Here is a 17,408-nt window from a genome sequence, read left to right as displayed (position 1 = left end):
TTCGGTCTGTTACACCCAAGATGGCCTCTATCTATATCATCTTGTCGTATGTTGTTTTATCTCGCTGTCTCATTGGCAATGCATAATACGAGACAAATATTGCTCGTTATTTATTATCTCTCTGAGACAATTCATTTATTACACAATGAGTTTTCTATAATTTTTCGTGTCCAATTATCCACGTGTCATGTCCATATTTATGGCTCAAAATATGGACATAATAAAAACATTACACTTAGTTTATATTAAAATATTTAGAAATAGTCCAATGCTAAGGTTCAGTTTAGCTCCAATGCAAGGTTAGGGTTTGCGGCCAGGACTGGGTCCAGGGAAGGATGCGGTCAGTTTACCCCCAATGGCTTGATAAGAGGGATCGGGGAAGCTTTGGGGATTGGCTCTCCAGAGGGTAATATCAAGTATTTGGGGCTACTCCTGTTCAGATCAAGACAAAAGGATGTTGATTTCAACTTCATCCTAGATAATCTCATTTCTAAGTTGCAGGGTTGGAAAGCGAAAACTTTGTCAAAAGTGGGTCGTGCTACCCTCATTAAATCTTTAGGCTTGTCTTTGTCAATGTATGCTATGCAAACTACCAAGCTCTCAAATTGTCTTGTTACCAAAATTGATGGTTTGGTGCGTGATTTTGGTGGAGTTTCGATAAAAGTAACCGTGGGATTCACCTAAAAGCTTGGGAAAAATTATGCCTTCCCAAATTTTTTAAGGGTCTTAGATTCTGAAAAACTAGAGAAATTAATCAGGCCTTTCTGGCAAAATAGGGGTGGAACATTCTAAGTAGATGCCAGTCTCTGTGATGCCGAATTCTGGAAGCTAATTACCTTAAAGGGAAGGAGTTCCTTAACTGTAGATATAAAGATTCAGATTCTTAGTTTTGGAAAAATATTGTAAAAGCCAACTCTATATTAAGAAAAGGATCCTATAAATTGGTGGTTGATGGTAGGGATACTAGTTTTTGGAGGGATCCCTAGATCCCTTATAGCAAAGATTTCTTCCTGAAACCAAATGGCTCTTCCGCTATTGATCTAAGCAAAGTTTTCGATCTTTTGTTAAACAGTGATGGTTGGGATATATGTCCATAAGTTAAACAACCTTTTTGATCATGAGACTGTTTCTACGATCTTAAAAGGTGGTAGTTTCTCTGGACAAGGCAATGATAGGTGGGTTTAGACTCTTGAAATCAATGGTCGTTTCTTGTGCAAATCTACCTACCTTAGCCAAGCTTTGGAAAGGGCTCCTCACTGTGAGGTCGCTCTTTCTCTCTAGAATAAGTTATGGAATAGTAAAATCTTGGAGGGTCATAAGGTTCTTTGGTGGTGTATTCTGTCCAGTGCTCTCCCAGTTCGATCTGTGACCAAAAAAAGATTTCATATTGAGGATGTGAGCTGCCCTTTGTGTGGGATGGTGGAGGAATAAAGGAACACTTGTTTCTTTCCAGCAATGTGGCTTTTTATTTATGGCGGTCTTCTCCTTGGGGGTATTTATCCTGTTTGTGATACTGATATTCGCATGTGGGACTGGGTCAAATTCATTTGGGACCTTAACCACAGGGGAATTCTTGCTGAGGATGTTTTCCTTTATGCATCGATTGTTGTTGACACTATCTGGCGAATCTGCAATGACATGGTACACAATAATTGTCAAGTAGATGTGAAGAAGTGTATTGACTTTATTTGTACTTCTTTTACAGATTTACATGCTTCTATTTTTCCTTGCCCTGCTCCGTGCTTGATGGAGGTCTGGAATCCTCCTCCTCAGGATTGGATTAAGCTGAAATGCGATGTTAAAGTGGGTTTAAAAGGCATGTGTACTGCAGTAGTAGCAAGGAACCATCTTGGTGAGGTGGTTTGGGTTCAAACGTCTTGGTTGGATTTTTTTTTTATGTGTTATGTGGGGAAGCAGCAGCCTGTTGTTTGGCTTTGACGGTTGCTAAGGACCTTGGTTCCAAGTTTGTTATTGTGGAGAGCGACTCGAGAGTAGTTATCAATGCTCTTAATGGGAAGGAGTCTCATTGGGCACACTACAAGAAAGGGGACCTTTTATCCCACTTTTTTAGTTAACAAAAATAAAAAATGGGATAAAAGATATATTGAGACTTTCTATCCCACTTTTAGATTTGGAGCCTCAAATATGGAGAAAAAAATTATTTAGACAAGGGCCCTGTTTGGTAGAACGTTGAAAAAAAAAATATCAAAGGTAAAAAAATAAGTTCAAGACTTGATTTTTATGGGTTAGCCAAACGGGGACTAAGATTTTTAAAGTGAAACTTTTATCCCTTGCTATTAGTTAAAAATCGGGATAAAAAGTGTTTCCCTAAAAACACTTTCATCTCGCGAAATCGCATATATCTCTGCTCTAACCTCAACAGAAACCCTCCCAAACTCAGAAACCCTCGCCCAAACCCAGAAACCCTCACCAGCAAACCCATGTTAGCCTCCATCTCGCCCATACCAGAATCGCCCAAACCCAGCTGCTCAAACGGTTAAAGGTAAACTTTGTTTCTTTATTATTTTTCCCTATTTTGCATTTTTCCAACATTTTTTTTTCTGGGTTCAAGAAAATATAAAACCTGATATTTTTTTGTTAATAATGTTTTCTAGTTCAGGGATTATTTATTATGTATCATTTTTACCTTTTTAGTTCTTAAAGATTTCATTTTTATAATATTTGAATGAGTTATTGATATAATTTTTTATGAGCTCCCTTTGCCAATTGTTGTACATCTTCTGCTAGTGTGACTTGTCTCTGCAATAATATTTTTTGTTTCTCTTGTTGCTACTTTCATGGCTGTTTCTTTATTATATTCCATATAATTTTATCAACCGAAGGGTCTCTAGGAAGAAGTTATAGCAGCAGTAGCTTGTGCTCAGGGGGAAGTATTGACAACAAGTAAGCTTGAATAATGTTGTTTCAAATTTTGTGAACTAGAAACAATAGAAACTTGAGAAAAGAAGGAATGAAATTCTAATGCTTACTAGTGACAAGTAGAATACTGCTATACTTATTGCTCTAATTTATTGTAATTTTGTTTCAAGAGATAGTCAAACTAACAAGATTATTAAGTTTGTGTTTTATTTGTATTATTGTTTGAAGTAGCCTAAAAATATTATCTCAAAGATAAAATAATTTTGTTCATTTACTTATAACATATTATGGACTCTACTTTATGCATAAGAGTGATTGCCATTTAATTATGACTTTTGTAAAGGTACTCATAGAATTCGTATGTTTTAATTTGAAAGTATTTCTATTCAAAACTTAATTTGCTATACTATTTTAATTTGATATATACTTATGACTAGTTTTAATATGGATGTAAATTATCACAGAATAATTGCAATGTAATGTGAGGTATTCATAAAAGAACATGATGTCCTTTCAACAAGCTTTATAAAAAGTGTTTTCTCAGTACATGCCAAGAAATCGCAGGAAGGTGAGCTTTAATTTTTCTCTATTTACTTTTCTAATTCTATGCAAAATATAAGATGAAAAAATATTGTACTCATACCTTATCTATGAAAATCTCTTGAAATGACCACAATATAAGGTGGCTATTTTTTTTTTAATTTGAAATGTGTAGATGAGCTTGTTGAAAGAACCGATGTGTATATATAAATAAGTAAAATTTGTTTCCACTAAGATTATATTTGATTAGGAACAATATTTTGAAATGACCATCATTATGTTGCAATCATGTATGTGAGGCACGCAATCAAGCATTAGAAATATTTCAAGATAATGAGGTGACTTTCAATTGCCAATAATAAATCAATTATCTATTGAACTAGTAGGTGTTACTAGTTTTTAAAATTGTTGGTTTTATACATATAGAGAAAGAGTAGATTGCTTATGGTCTTTCTTTACTAGTTGGGCCACACTTTACGTTGATTAATTTTCCAAGTTAATAATGTTTAATGTCATGTTTAATCTATTTTAAGATTTTTTATTATTTTATTCTCAGGTTGTAATTATTGAAGAAGAAACATAATAGAAGGAAAGAGAATGAATGATAATCATAAGATCCCATATTCAATTCCAATGATCAATGGTGAAAGTGATCATTACATAGTTACCAAAAACCTTAAAATTCAAAGATTCAACGAGACTCTTCTTGGAACTATGGTAAGTCATTCTGATAAGAGAAATTTTAATTGAAACTTTTAGTGGTGAGGTGTGGATTTATATAAAATGTAGTAGGAGTAACTCATGCATGCTTGGTGTTTGCCTTATGCCTACTTGTTTTGTTTCATTAGATCGAAGTAGTAATTTGTTTTATTTTCTTGGGTTTGGTTCACATTTATAATGTTAATCAACATTGTTGTTTTTTGTGTTAAAAAAAAGAGGAGTTTAAGAACTATCAAAGTTGTTGATTCATGATTGTGCTTCAGTGTTCATTCATACATACTACTCTCAATTTTTGAATTTTGAAGCCTAATATAGTTACTAATTTGAGATTATAGCGTTTTTTTTTTTTTTTTGCTGAAAGTTAGGGATTATATCTTGGTTCCAAGTTTTTTCTATGTCGATTCCGATGTGTTCAATATAGTTTTTATTTGATTTCTATATTTTTTATTTCTGTGATGTTGCTTGTGCAAGTTCAACGACTGTTTTTTCGTTGTTCGTTTTGTGTGTGAAAATAGTGTGCGGTGGTGCTTAATAAGGTGAAAATTTTTATTATTAAATCAGTGTCAAGAAAATTTTCGGATCTCCCAAAAACAGCAAGTGTGATCTTAAAATTTCAACAAAAGAAAAAAAAACAAGTGTGAACTTGAAATGTTTGACAGAGAGATTTTTTAACTTCTTTAACATATTGAAAGGATTTGTCTTTACATGTCTCTTGAACAAATATATTGATATTGTCTTTATTTTTCCTCAAGAAAAGACAAACAAATAAAAAAAAATATTACAATCTCAATACTAGTTTCATTAATCTTTATATGCCTCTCTTATGGCACGACATAACTGTTTTTCTAAAGAATCACATTGCATATTTTCTTGTCCATAGGTTCAATAGATTATTTTGTAATAACAAAAGTTTTTTTGTAAACTAAATTACCGATGACATTTTTTCCTTTTTTTTTTCTTTTCTGTTTGTGTTATAAGGATTATGAAGTGAAAACAACAATTGATATTAAATCTTCTCATGTTAGTTTACACACGATTGTTTGAATGTGTTATTATTAAAATTATTTCTTTTCATGCTGTCACTTACAGTGTATTATAACTTTCAATTTTCAGGATAAAGTCACAAGTATAGGAAAGTGAGGAAAAAAAAATAGCTCATGGGAGGAATATTGTGCATTTTCTTTACTTTTGTAATTTGGAAGATTTATGGTATTAACTATGTGTTAATGTTTGTATAAATAAAGTTATAATGGTATGAATGTATGTAAAAAATATTTTATTTATCATTTGTAAATAATTTTGTTGGTGCAATAAATTTTATTTGTTTTCCAATAAAAAACTGTACATATATGTGAAATATATATTATATAGGCAGTATTAATATATATATATAATATAGACAGAATATGCATGTATTAAAAAATAAGACTTTTTATCCCAGTTTTTATAGTAAAAGTGGGATAAAAGGGTACATTTTATCCCAGTTTTTTCATAAAAAGTGGGATAAAAAGTACCATTTTATCCCACTTTTTTCAAAAAACGGGATAAAAGAGATACTTTTTATCCCGGTTTTCATGAAAAAAACCGGGATAAAAAGTATCCCTTTTATCCCGGTTTTTTAAATACCTTTTATCCCACTGGCATACATCCCGGTTTTTATTTTAGCGAAAACCGGGATAAAAAGCCTTAAAAACCGGGATAAAAGGCATTCTCTTGTAGTAGTGGCACTTGAAAACTATGTCTCATTTTGTAATAGTTCTTCTCTCTTATTTATTAGTTGTATTTTCTCTAATATTAGTAGGTTTTGTAACTTTGTCGCCCATACTATGACTAAGTGGGCGTTTACTTACCAAAAGTTTACTTTTATTCCGTTATCAACTATTCCTGTAAACCTTTTATGTAATAACAGAAAGGTCTAACTGTTTTCTATTTATCCTAAGTACGCTTTTTTTCAAAAATAAAAAATAAAAAATATTGAGTTTTAATCATACATATATCTAAGTTGTTGATGATAATTAGTTTGAACCAATATCATACGTACTAATATAATAATGAATAATAATATTAAGTTTTGAACCCTGGTTTATAATAATCCAGTAAAAAAAAAAAAAACAAAACAAAATATTATAAATAATGATATTAAATATTGTAAAAAATTAATATCATCCCTAAACTAATAATTCATAACTGAATTTGCATATGGTATATAATTAGCCAAAATATTGTTAAAAAAATATAGAAAAAAAAACATTAAATACTAATTAAGCTCATTAACCTTAATGGATCTTCCACTACTAGATTTCATCATGTGCTGTCAACAACTTCAACTTCTGCATTATATCAAAATACACAAAATAATATATTATATATTAATTGTTATATATATTATATATTTTTTTATGATTGGAAAATTAAAAAAAAAAAAAAAAATCACGTGGTGTAGATTTGTTTTTTAGTTTTTTTTTTTTTTTTTTTTGTCATTTTGACAATTTTAGAGACCCCGTGCCAGTTATAGAGATCTTATAGTTCAGTCTACCTTACTAAGTTATTAGTAATCACCTCAAGAGTTTTCATCACATAGATGACACCACCTCGCAAGGACCAAGCCTTTCTTTAATTTCTTTCAAGAGGGGCTTAGGTGGATTTCAAATTCTTGACTGATCAAGCAAGAAAGGATGCCACTAAAGGCAATCCTTACCATTACGCCACACGACACGTAGTTTTGTTACTAATGCTAATAATAATGTTTTGAAAAATAATACAGATCTGCATTACATAAAGTATTATTTTTTGTAAAAATTTTATATTTTTACGTTCAAAATTTTTGTTTTTATATTTTTACGGTGTTTTATGAAAACAACAAAAAAAACTACATAAAAGTAACATTAAAATAACATCCGAACAATATAAAAAAATAATAATAACATATAATTAGAAAAAAAAAATAAACAACAAATTAACAAGAGTACAAGATAAAAATATATCCAAAGACCTTATTTTTTGTAAACAAAATCATATCATAAAATATTTAAAATTGTATACAACCGTATTTTTGTAATTTTTTTGTTGCTTTTGTATATATATAAATATGAAATAATCCCAATATTTATTCTAATTCTCCTTACCAAAAATTAAACTATATTTATTCTAATTATTTTTGCAAAAAGACCATCTTAGTCATTAAATTCAAATTTAATTACATCTTTATTTTTTATAATAATTAATATTATTCATAAGAGAAATGTTTACTGATTACACGACATCATTTCTAAGTGTTATGTTGTTATTGGTTGAATTAACCAATCACAGGGCATCACCTCTAAAATGTATTGGGCACACCGGCACCCAATAATAATGTTCTATTCATTTTCACATTTAAAATAGATCATTACTATTGGACACCAGCAGTGCTCATCATCTTTCATAGGTGGTATCCTACGATTAGTTAACAATATTTCCTTAACGTTATTTTCTTAGATTATATGAGACTCGCTATTTAATTACACTAATAGCTAGCAGTATAACACTAACAAGGTATTAGACACCAATAATACATTTTAGCAATTCTCTTTAAAATACCATGTGCTAGATAATCAATGATCAAACAAAAAGAAAAGAAAAAGTACCATTATAAATTCTAAAGGATCATCAAGACTTGTAGAGCCTAAGACAACTTCCCTTTTCAGCTTCCTAGTAAGTTTATGGCAAACCCTAAGCTGAGAAAGAATAATAACACAAAACACTTCAGTAGTGATCAGATTAAGAAATATAAAAAATAAAAATTGACCATATAAATTAGTATAAGGATTGTTGGCAAAAAAGACATTTTTTTGTGTCATTATGAAAAATAACATTTTCGATACACTCTTAATTTTAAGAATCTACTAATCTTACCTCTGATCTAGTTGCACCACCAACAATGAATACAAAAATTCTTTGGCCCATCTTCTTGAAATCATCACTATATAAAAAAATCAAGATAGTGAATAATATAATATGATTCACATGGTAAAAAAAACAACTACAAATTATACTTCTTTTGGCACTTTAACTATATTTATATATAGAAATTTAAATTTATTATGTCTGCTTTTTATACATAGTTTCATGGGAAAATGTGAAACTTAACAGATTAAAGTAAAAAAAAAGAATTAACAAAAATAAAATAAATACATAAATAAATAAAAAGAGTCTTCATTTTTATGGATTTTAAGGTATAAATATGCAAAATACAGCTTTTTTTCAAAAAAAAATTGTTTTATGGAATTTTTTTAGAAAAAAGTTTAAAAATATAAGAAAAATAATATAAGATAATTGGTTAACCCTTGCTTAGTTACTATTTTCGCATATTTTTTAACTTTTTCTTTAATTTTTCTCATAAAATCATATTTTCTAACAGAAAGTATAAAAACCCATAAAATTTGTAATGTCCCCTAAAAAATGTCCTTTTCATAATTAAGTTGAGAATATGCTATAGTTTATTTTTTTTTTAAAAAAAAAAACATATTTTAAAAAGTTGTCATAAAACAAAGAAGAGAATACAAAAAGAGCAAAAATCTAAACTTACTTTGAATACATGTCATGAAAGGATTGGCATCGAGCCCATGTTGGTGTACGTTTTGAGTTCACAAAATTATGAAATGGTTTTGAAGATGGTGATGAACTTGGACTTGGTTTATTCAACCATGGATAATCTATTTCTGAAAGTTCACCTTTGCTGTGTTTTTCAACAAGTTCCTGATTAAAAAAAAAAAAAGAAGATATTTTTATAATGTCATTTTTACAAAATTACATTCTTTTCGGTAATTTTCTATAAAGTAGTATTCTCAACGTACTCGAAAAATGTTACTTTGTAAAGAATTTTACCTCTATAAGGGGATAGAAACGCGAGAATCGCCATGTTTTTTCTTCGTCATTTTCGCAATCTTTACGAACTGCGCGATTTTTCTGAAATTTTTTGAGTTAGTTATGTTAGTTACAACAAGACTAGTGTATGTTAAATAATACAAAGAAAATTATAGTCAACCTTGTGAAAAGTTAGGGCAAAAGGACTTTTTGGGCTTTCTTTTGAATGTGATGATGAACTCTCAAGAAGCCTCATATTATTCACAGCACTCCAATCTTGGTTTGGTACTTGTGCCAACTGAAAAGAAAAATATTACTAAGTGTTAAGATTAGATACAAATCGAAAAGAAAAAAAAAGTTGGTATTATTGAAAACTAACGCTACGAAGAAATTTGTCACAAAAACAAAAATTTGAGGATTAACTTGCCAAACTATGTATGTTAGGGACCTGCGACACAAATAAGGATCGAAAAACACAAATAAATAAGGAATAATTATATAAGGCACCATTTTTTGTAAAATATTTATATTTTTACGTTCAAAAAATGTTTTTTTTACATTTTTACGGTTTTTTAAAAAATAACACGAAAACAACATAAAATCAACAAGAAAACAACATAAAAATAACATGAAAATAACATCAAAATAACAACAAAAAAAACAACAAAAAATAACATACATATAACAAAAAATAAACAAATAAACAAAATTTCAACATAAAAAGACCGTATTTTATGTAAATAAAATCAAAAAAATCGTAAAAATATTTAAAATTCCGTAAAACTGTATTTTTGTTATTTTTTTGTTGTTTTTGTGCATTTGTGAAATTAACCCAATAAACAAACCTTCATCAACCTCACTCCCTTATCGCCCTCGAATTTTTCGGGGTAAATGGCTGCAAGAATCATCAATAACCGCAACTTGTTTTCCCTTGTGCAACCCATAAAACCAGTAGTGTCCTACATTAGTATTGGTAAAATTATTAGTGGTTTGATTTTTGATTTATAACATTATTTTTTTTGACCATATAGTTTTTATTGGTTTCTTTTTCTTACATATTTCTTGGTCAAATATTTTAGTACTTCATTCAATCCAGCTTCTCCAAAAACAAGACTTTGTTCTAGCTTTCCTAGCTCTTTAAGCCCAAGTTCCTTGATCCCTTTGTCAATTTTCCCTGCAATCTATAAAAAAAACCAAAAAAATGAAACCTTAAGGAAATGAACACTAAAATATTTGTTATATATATATGGTCATAAATATACATGATATAGTTACCTCTATATGAAGTGAAAGCTTGTCAATTTCTTTGGTATATTGTGGCAATGCTTGAACCATATTTTGCAAGTCGAATGTAGATAATTTTTCATGAACACTACAAACATACAAATTAGATGAACTAGAAACACTTGTATTGAGTCTTTCGAAAAATAATATTTTTAGGCTCTTATTATAAGAATAAATAAAAAAATCCATTTAGATTCTTGAACTGAGTGGGCATTAAGCCCAAGCTTAACTCGCCTTAGTCTAAGACGTATCTTGAATATTATTGGTTATTCTGGTTATTATCAATTGATTTTGAGATAAAATCTAATACATAAAGATAGATTTTAACATAGTATCGAAGTCTACTTTCCCAAACGAGCATACCTTGAACTATGTTGGAATTGTGCTGCCTTGTTCTTTGATATGAAATTTGTCATTTTTTCATGTAACTTTTCACCAACCTACGAAATTAGAAATCATGATCGAAATTCTACTATGATTTTTATGCTGCAGAAATTTTTTGAATAATTTAGTTTCGTATAAGCACTGAATACATACTTCTGCAATGTGAGCGTGACGAAGTTCAAGCCAAACAGGATCATGATCGTCTAAAAAGACTTCTTTCTCCTCTATAGGGCAATCATTTTCACTAGAAACCTAACATATTGTAATTGTATGGTAACCTTTAATATGTGTATCACAAATTTTCAAGTAGTAAAATTTTCAACTAACAAAACTAACCTCTTTCACATATTTGTTTCCTTCAAAGTTTAGTAAATCATGGCACATTGCATCATATGTCCATTCATGTATTACAGGAGCAATCTGAAAAATAAAAAACATGAGTTTAAAAGCATTATGTAAAATTTTCTTTGTTTTGATAATTTCTTTTCCCTTTTTTTTTCACAAAGTGACATTTTCATCAATTGCTCATAAATTATTATAACTATTTAAACATGTAAAATCACCTGGTCTATAGCTCTGTCAAGGATTAGCAATTGACATGTTTCTGTTTGTGGAAATTTATCAGGAATTGTTTTCTTATATTTCATAAGACAATCCAACACACCATCAGCAAGTTTTGTTGGTATTAAATCGCGAAAATTTGTTGTTTCAGTTACATCACCACCACACTTCGCAGCTCGGTAGCGCACACAAGGAAATTCCTACACATTTAAAAAAAAAAAATTGTTGCACACAATATAATCATACAATTATGTTAAGTGCATGTCATGTTTATGTTAAAAATAATAATTTATAATTAGACAGGAATTATAATACCGAAATTTTAGATAGATGATTCTTATAATTACCCTCAAAGAAGCGAAAACTGTGGCGATTCGAGTAGCTATGGCATTCAAACATGCCATCTTTTCATTTGTTTCATTATCATCATCTCCTCCATAGAGTTCTTCTAAAGACCTCTCATTGTTGGTAACAAAACCCTTTTGAGAAATTAATCAAAGTAAGAAATAAATGAAAACAAATAGAAAACATATTCTATAATAGGAATTGTAACATTGGCATACCTGGCTATCTATAGGAATGTACTCCAAATTCATCTATTTTCACCATATGAAATATCTATTAATTATCATTGAAAAAAAAAATATTGAAAAGGTAAGAAAATTTTGTACACTAAATATAATTTTATTTTATTTTTTTAACCTCTCTTATTGCACCAATTCGACTGTATAAGACAGGTTTATCCTTGGAAATGATTCTTGAAACATATTCTTTTGGAATAGGTGAACTGAAAAATACAAATGCCCTACATACCAAAAAGAAAAAAAAATAATAAGATAAAAAAGGTCAATACAATATTGAAATAATATAAATTATAATAAAAATTTTAAGATTCATGAGAAATGATTTTCTTGTAATATGAACTTACTTTTTGTATAAAGGTTCATTTCCATCCATGTCTGATATGAGCAAGTTGACACTGCAAATTATATATTAAGTATATGAGTTTAACATCGTGTTATAAATTTTGATCGAGAAAGAAAAAGATAAGAAAAATGTAAACGTTAATTTCTCATGTTTGGTAGGTAAAAAAATGTATATGAAAAAGAAAAATTGGTTAAATAAGATTTTTTTATGGAACATGAAAAATTAAATCTTTAATTGCTTTCTACATTTTCCTTTCAATATCAAAATCTAACCTTAAACATAGCCTTAGAAAAATATAAATTAGAATGGCCTCTTATTAAAATTCTGATTTTGGCTTTTTGGGATTTTTTTTTAATCTGTAAAGTCCCAAATATCCATGTCTAAGGGATTAATTTCAGTGTATATATAGAATATTATCAATAACATATATCTCAACAATAAATTAGTCTAATAATTACATTTAAGAAGAAAAAAAAGTTACTTTTTTTGAGTTGGTTGAATGAAGTAAATTGCATCCAAATATGTGAATGAGCTTCTTCTCTTATAAAGATGTTCCAACACTGAAAACAAATAAATAAATATATATATAATTAATTTCTGATTAATATGTATATATATATGTATAAATATATATATTCTGTGTTTACTTACATATGCCTTCTTCATTAATCTCACTCACTTTATATGAGTGAGACAATATTTTCAGAGTGAAATCATCAGTGACAAGTATCTATATATTGAAAATAGAAATTAAATATTTCATTAGAAAACTTAAATATGAATTAATATATTAATGTTCAATAAAAAAACTGAAATATATTATTATACGTACCTTTTGTTTGCATGTAGATTTTGATTTGGTGTCTAATCTTAGAATTTCATTTAACAGCCCTGAAAATCATCATTATATACTAATCAATATTTGTATATATATATAAGAACAAGATTATTATGTAATGAAATTCTTACTGTTACGAGTGATTTGCTTGAAATTGTTATGGTTGGATTGAGATGATGTTACAGAAGGCATATTAGAGTTATTTAGAAGAAAAAGAAAAGCTGTGACAGAGAGTAGAATGAAGAAAATATATCTGAGATCGAGTGGTTATGTTTTTGTTTTTAAAAATTTAAATGTGTGTTTAAAAAAAATATATATTAAAATATGATTTATTTCCTATTAATAAATTGTTTTTTGGTTTTTTTGTTGAAACAGAATCTTAATCTCAATCATATTGTTTTCAATTTAATCTTCAATTAATATTACAACCTAATATATATTGTATTGATATCTTTTTTTTTTTTTTTTGAAAATGTAATTTATCATTGATAATTAACTTGCTTCCGCAATTACAATATTTCTTAAAGAAGAAGGAGCATTATGCTCATGGAAAATTCGATCTGACAAAAAACAAGACCCCCTAGCAACACAATGGGCAGCCCTATTAGCAGAACGATTAACAAACTTAACTTGGACATTATTTAAAGTAGATAAAATTGAACGACAGTCTTCCACCAACAAACCAAACTGAGATGGCATATGAGTAGTACTAGTTATTGCTTGGATAACAACTAGAGCGTCAGACTCAACAACCACTTTCTCCCAAGGTTTACCCTTGATCCAACTCAACGCTTCCTTAATACCAATTACTTCAGCAATTTCAGGGAGAACACAACCCAGACGATTCCCTGAAACAGCTTCAATAAGTGTACCATTGCTATCCCGCGCCACCCAACCATAGCCAAATTTTTGATGTGCTTCAAAGATGGCTCCATCGACATTCACCTTAACAGTATCATGATCTGGTTTAGCCCACAGATTACTTCTAGTTACATCACCCGTAGCAAAGTAAGCATGGGGCGATTCAAAGTTAGCAATCTTCCAATTTGCAAGGACTGTTCTTGCCGACTTCACTACATCCAAAGCTGAACGGTTTTTCCTCTGCCACAGTAACTCATTTCTGGTTTTCCAAATGTTCCAGCTGATCATAGCAGCATCCACCACAACATCAACTTGGTTCCCTTCGAGTAGGCCGAAGAACCAAGCTGCAAAGTCCTCTGGTGCACCAGCAGTAGGCACGGCTGCTGCAGAAAAAAACCAGCAGGATTTGGCGAAATTGCAGCCCAGTAGCACATGGAAAATAGACTCCTGCTCTCTGTTACAGAACACACAGTAAAGATCAACATTTATGTGTTTCGTTTGGAGCTGAGTCTTTGTTGGAAGAGTACCAGAACAAGCTCGCCACAAGAAATGGCAAACCTTTGGGGGTACAACCAGATTCCACAACAGTTTCCAGCAGTTGTTGTTTTCCAAAAAAAGCCAGTTTCCTCTACTCGATTGAAGATGTTTATAAGCGCTCTTAACCGAGTAAAACCCCGATGACTCCATGTTCCAATACCAAGAATCCCTCACCACAGAATCACTTAATTGAATATTGAGAATCAAGTCTACATCTCTTTCCACAAACATATCCGAAAGAAGATCAACATCCCAACATCTTTCCCCAACATTCATGAGACTAGCCACAAACTGATTTTGAAGCCCTTGGTTCACAGTAATGACATAAGGATTTGAATCATGAGGAAGCCATGGATCCTTAAGAACATTAACTCGAGAACCATCAGCAATTGAAATTCTAGCACCTTGTTTAACCAGTCCTTGAGCAGCCCAAATACTCCTCCATATGAAACTGGGATTTGGTCCCAAATCAGCAGTAAGAAAAGTGCCATTAGGATAGTAACGAGCTTTGTAAATCTTGCCAACAAGCGTATTTTCCATAGTTAGTAATCTCCAACCTTGTTTACCCAAAAAAGAGAGGTTGTAATCCCGAAGATCACGAAATCCTAACCCCCCTATATTCTTATGTTGACAAAGGCGTTTCCAACTAACCCAACTCACACCCTTTGTTGCATTCTTAGATTGAGACTTCCACCAAAACTTAGCCATCATTCCTTCTAGGCTTGAACAAATCTCTTGGGTCAAGAGGAAAACACTCATAGCATAGCTAGGCAATGCTTGAGCAACCGACTTAATAAGCACCTCCTTACCCGCTTTAGAAAGAAATTTAGTTTCCCAACTAAAAATTTTCTTCCTCATCTTCTCTTTCAAGAATCCCAGGATGGCATTTTTATTTCTACCCATAATGCAAGGGAGACCCAAATAGAAGCTATCATCCGTAGCCTCTCTCAACCCCATTAAACCACACATTCTACTACGAACATCCGCCGTAGTGTTCTTGCTAAAGAAAACAGAAGACTTGGCAAAGTTAACTTGTTGTCCAGAAGCAAGAGCGTAGGATTGCAACAAGCGCATAACATTTTGAGCTTCCTTTTCATTAGCTTTACAGTACACATAGCTATCGTCCGCAAAGAGCATATGTGACACCATTGGGGCACCTCTAGCCACACGGCAACCAGTCAACAGATGATGTCTCTCATAATATTTCAGCAAACAAGAGAGACCCTCCGCACAAATCAAAAAGAGAAATGGAGAAAGCGGATCACCTTGTCGCAAACCTCTACTCGGAACAATAGGACCCATAGTAAAACCTCCATGAGTGACATTGTATGATACTGTAGTAACACAAAACATAATGAGTTGAACCCAATGAGTATTAAACCCCATACGCAGCATCGTGTTTTCAATGAACGCCCATTCAACCCGATCATAGGCCTTACTCATATCCATTTTAAGAGCCATATAGCCTTCCTTGCCACTTCTTTTCCTTTTCAGATAATGCATAATCTCAAAAGCAATCATGATATTATCTGAAATTAAACGACCCGGGATAAAAGCACTTTGGTTATCCGAAATGACACTAGGCAGCACTTGTTTAACTCTATTCGCCAACACCTTGGAAATAATCTTATATACCACATTGCACAAAGAAATCGGTCGAATATCATTCATCACCTGGGGCTGCTTTTTCTTAGGAATAAGCACAATGTTGGTCTTATTTAGATCACGAGGAAAAGCACCCGAAACAAAAAAATTCTGAACCAACTGAACAATATCTCTTCCAACAATATTCCAGCTTTTTTGATAAAAGCCGGGAGTCATTCCATCAGGACCCGGAGATTTATCCGGGTGCATTTGAAAGAGTGCACGCCTGACTTCTTCCTCCATAACCGGTTCCAGCAATTGTTGGTTGTGCCCATTCGAAACAGTCGCTGGAATACAATGCATAACACCAGAAATATCAACTGCTGAAGCAGAAAAAAGTTGAGAAAAATATTCTGTTATCACCGTAGGAAGACCACTCTGCCAATCGACCCAGTTTCCAGCTTCATCACAAAGTTTTTGAATTGAGTTATTGCGTCTTCTTGCTGTAGCAACGGCATGAAAATACTTGGAGTTGTTATCACCTTCACGCAACCAGAGTTGTTTACTTCTCTGCTTCCAAAACACCTCTTTCTGCAGCAATACTTCAGCAAGCTTCCCCGATGCCACTTTAAAGTTCTCAACAGAATTCGCATCCCTTCCTTTCTTCCATCTCCTCATCTCCAATTTACAATCTTTTATTCTTTTTCCAAAGTTTCCTGAGTAGTCCTTACCCCATTCCAATAACATCTCCCCACAACTAATTATTTTTTCAATAATGGACTTCATGGGATCATTACTCCAACATTCTTGAATAATCTTTAAACACAGCGGCTCTTTCAACCAGTAATTTTCAAATCGAAAACTCCGATTATTAGCAATCACAATATTGTTGGCAGTAGCTAAATGGATAGGACAATGATCGGATGTAGAAACTTCAAGATTATAAAGTTTAGCATAAGGGAAAAAATCTAACCATGCTTGATTAACCAAGGCGCGATCTATCCGAACTTCTACCCAATCAGCAGTACCACGGCTTCTCTCCCAAGTATAAGGGTAGCCACACAATTCCAAATCATGGAGATTACATTCAGCAAGAGCTTCATTAAAACCATCCACGAGCCAATTCGGATACGGGTTGCCACCTCTCTTGTCATCTTGAGAAGTCACATTGTTGAGATCACCTATGATACACCAAGGCAAGTTCATTCTAGTATTCAGCTCACTCATAAGATCCCAAGTTTTTTTCCTTTGGCTTCTATTTGGTTCACCATACATGCCGGTTAGCCTCCAATTTCCACTTTCATTTCCACAAATCAGTACATCAATAAACATGCTTCCAAATTCCAGCACCTTCACATCTTCTTCAACTCTCCACAACAAAGCAATTCCTCCACTCCTCCCCTGCACATCGACAGAGATGGCTCCTTCAAAACCAATCGCAACACGC

At 31.5% G+C, this 17,408-nt stretch overlaps 1 protein-coding gene across 1 annotated transcript; it reads right to left on the bottom strand.

Moving 5' to 3' along the window:
* Positions 1-5,730: 5,730 nt before the first annotated feature.
* Positions 5,731-13,269, bottom strand: LOC115703070 (SNARE-interacting protein KEULE-like). The gene is made up of 21 exons (XM_061105604.1): positions 13,111-13,269; positions 12,974-13,032; positions 12,793-12,871; positions 12,623-12,701; positions 12,143-12,193; positions 11,917-12,019; positions 11,778-11,810; positions 11,562-11,693; positions 11,217-11,414; positions 10,990-11,073; positions 10,807-10,905; positions 10,633-10,709; positions 10,261-10,357; positions 10,041-10,166; positions 9,831-9,944; positions 9,167-9,283; positions 9,007-9,087; positions 8,708-8,877; positions 8,035-8,101; positions 7,767-7,856; positions 5,731-6,470 (listed from the first exon to the last, which is right to left on the bottom strand). The coding sequence occupies exons 1-21, from the start codon at positions 13,169-13,171 to the stop codon at positions 6,435-6,437; spliced, it is 1,953 nt and encodes a 650-aa protein (XP_060961587.1). The 5' UTR covers positions 13,172-13,269; the 3' UTR covers positions 5,731-6,434.
* Positions 13,270-17,408: the final 4,139 nt, after the last annotated feature.

Source organism: Cannabis sativa, chromosome X (genome assembly GCF_029168945.1).
Source record: "Cannabis sativa cultivar Pink pepper isolate KNU-18-1 chromosome X, ASM2916894v1, whole genome shotgun sequence".
Lineage (NCBI taxonomy): Eukaryota > Viridiplantae > Streptophyta > Magnoliopsida > Rosales > Cannabaceae > Cannabis > Cannabis sativa.
Note: the sequence above shows the minus strand (reverse complement) of the source record. Positions and strands in the feature narration are given on the sequence as shown.